We start from the raw sequence: 577 nt of genomic DNA on the forward strand, positions 1-577 counted from the left end.
GGGGCTGCCATGCCGATACGGGACACTACCACCTGGAAAATGGCCTTCTGGGCTGCAGCTGTGGACTCACCCAGGCGGTTCCCATTCTCGTCCGTGACGGGGATGCCTAGCTTGAGCTCCCTGCAGGGAGAGCAGAGTGAGGGGGGGGCCCAGGGCACACGGGTAGGGCATCGAGGGACAGGGCAGGGACACCGCACAGGGGCATGTCTCCAGAGGAGGTTGGTGTCCTCTTGTATTTCCCATCCTGCGTAATAAGCTGGAGGGGGTGTCTCAGCTAGACTCACATGGGGTGAGACACTTGGGGTGTCCTCAGCAGGGCTGGACAGGGATTGGGCATTCACAGCTGGCACTAACCAACATCCCCTTGGGATGCAATAGGGTACTTGTATCCCCAACCACCTCCCCCAGGTAAGGGGTGCCAGCAGGCCCAACCACCTCCCCCTGCAAGCCCTGCTCCTCCTGTCCCCCACCAGTGAACCCCGGAGAGCCGGAATGCCCCATCCCAGCCCAGGGTCTCACCTCTGCCTCATCAGCGGGATGTTGATGCAGTTGGCAGCAGCCACGGCCGCAAAAGGCA

The 577-nt window shown here is 62.2% G+C and overlaps 1 protein-coding gene across 1 annotated transcript in view; it reads right to left on the reverse strand.

The window, feature by feature from the left end:
• The window catches only part of LOC104507407 (sideroflexin-1-like), a gene marked incomplete at its 5' end in the record, with an annotated part of 3,020 nt that overhangs the window by 1,252 nt on the left and 1,191 nt on the right, over nucleotides 1-577 (reverse strand). Inside the window, 2 exon segments of the mRNA XM_010148670.1 lie at nucleotides 2-120; nucleotides 520-577. Of these exon segments, the coding sequence (XP_010146972.1) occupies nucleotides 2-120; nucleotides 520-577 (177 nt within the window).

This window comes from Eurypyga helias, unplaced genomic scaffold, assembly GCF_000690775.1.
Source record: "Eurypyga helias isolate BGI_N326 unplaced genomic scaffold, ASM69077v1 scaffold34193, whole genome shotgun sequence".
Classification (NCBI taxonomy): domain Eukaryota; kingdom Metazoa; phylum Chordata; class Aves; order Eurypygiformes; family Eurypygidae; genus Eurypyga; species Eurypyga helias.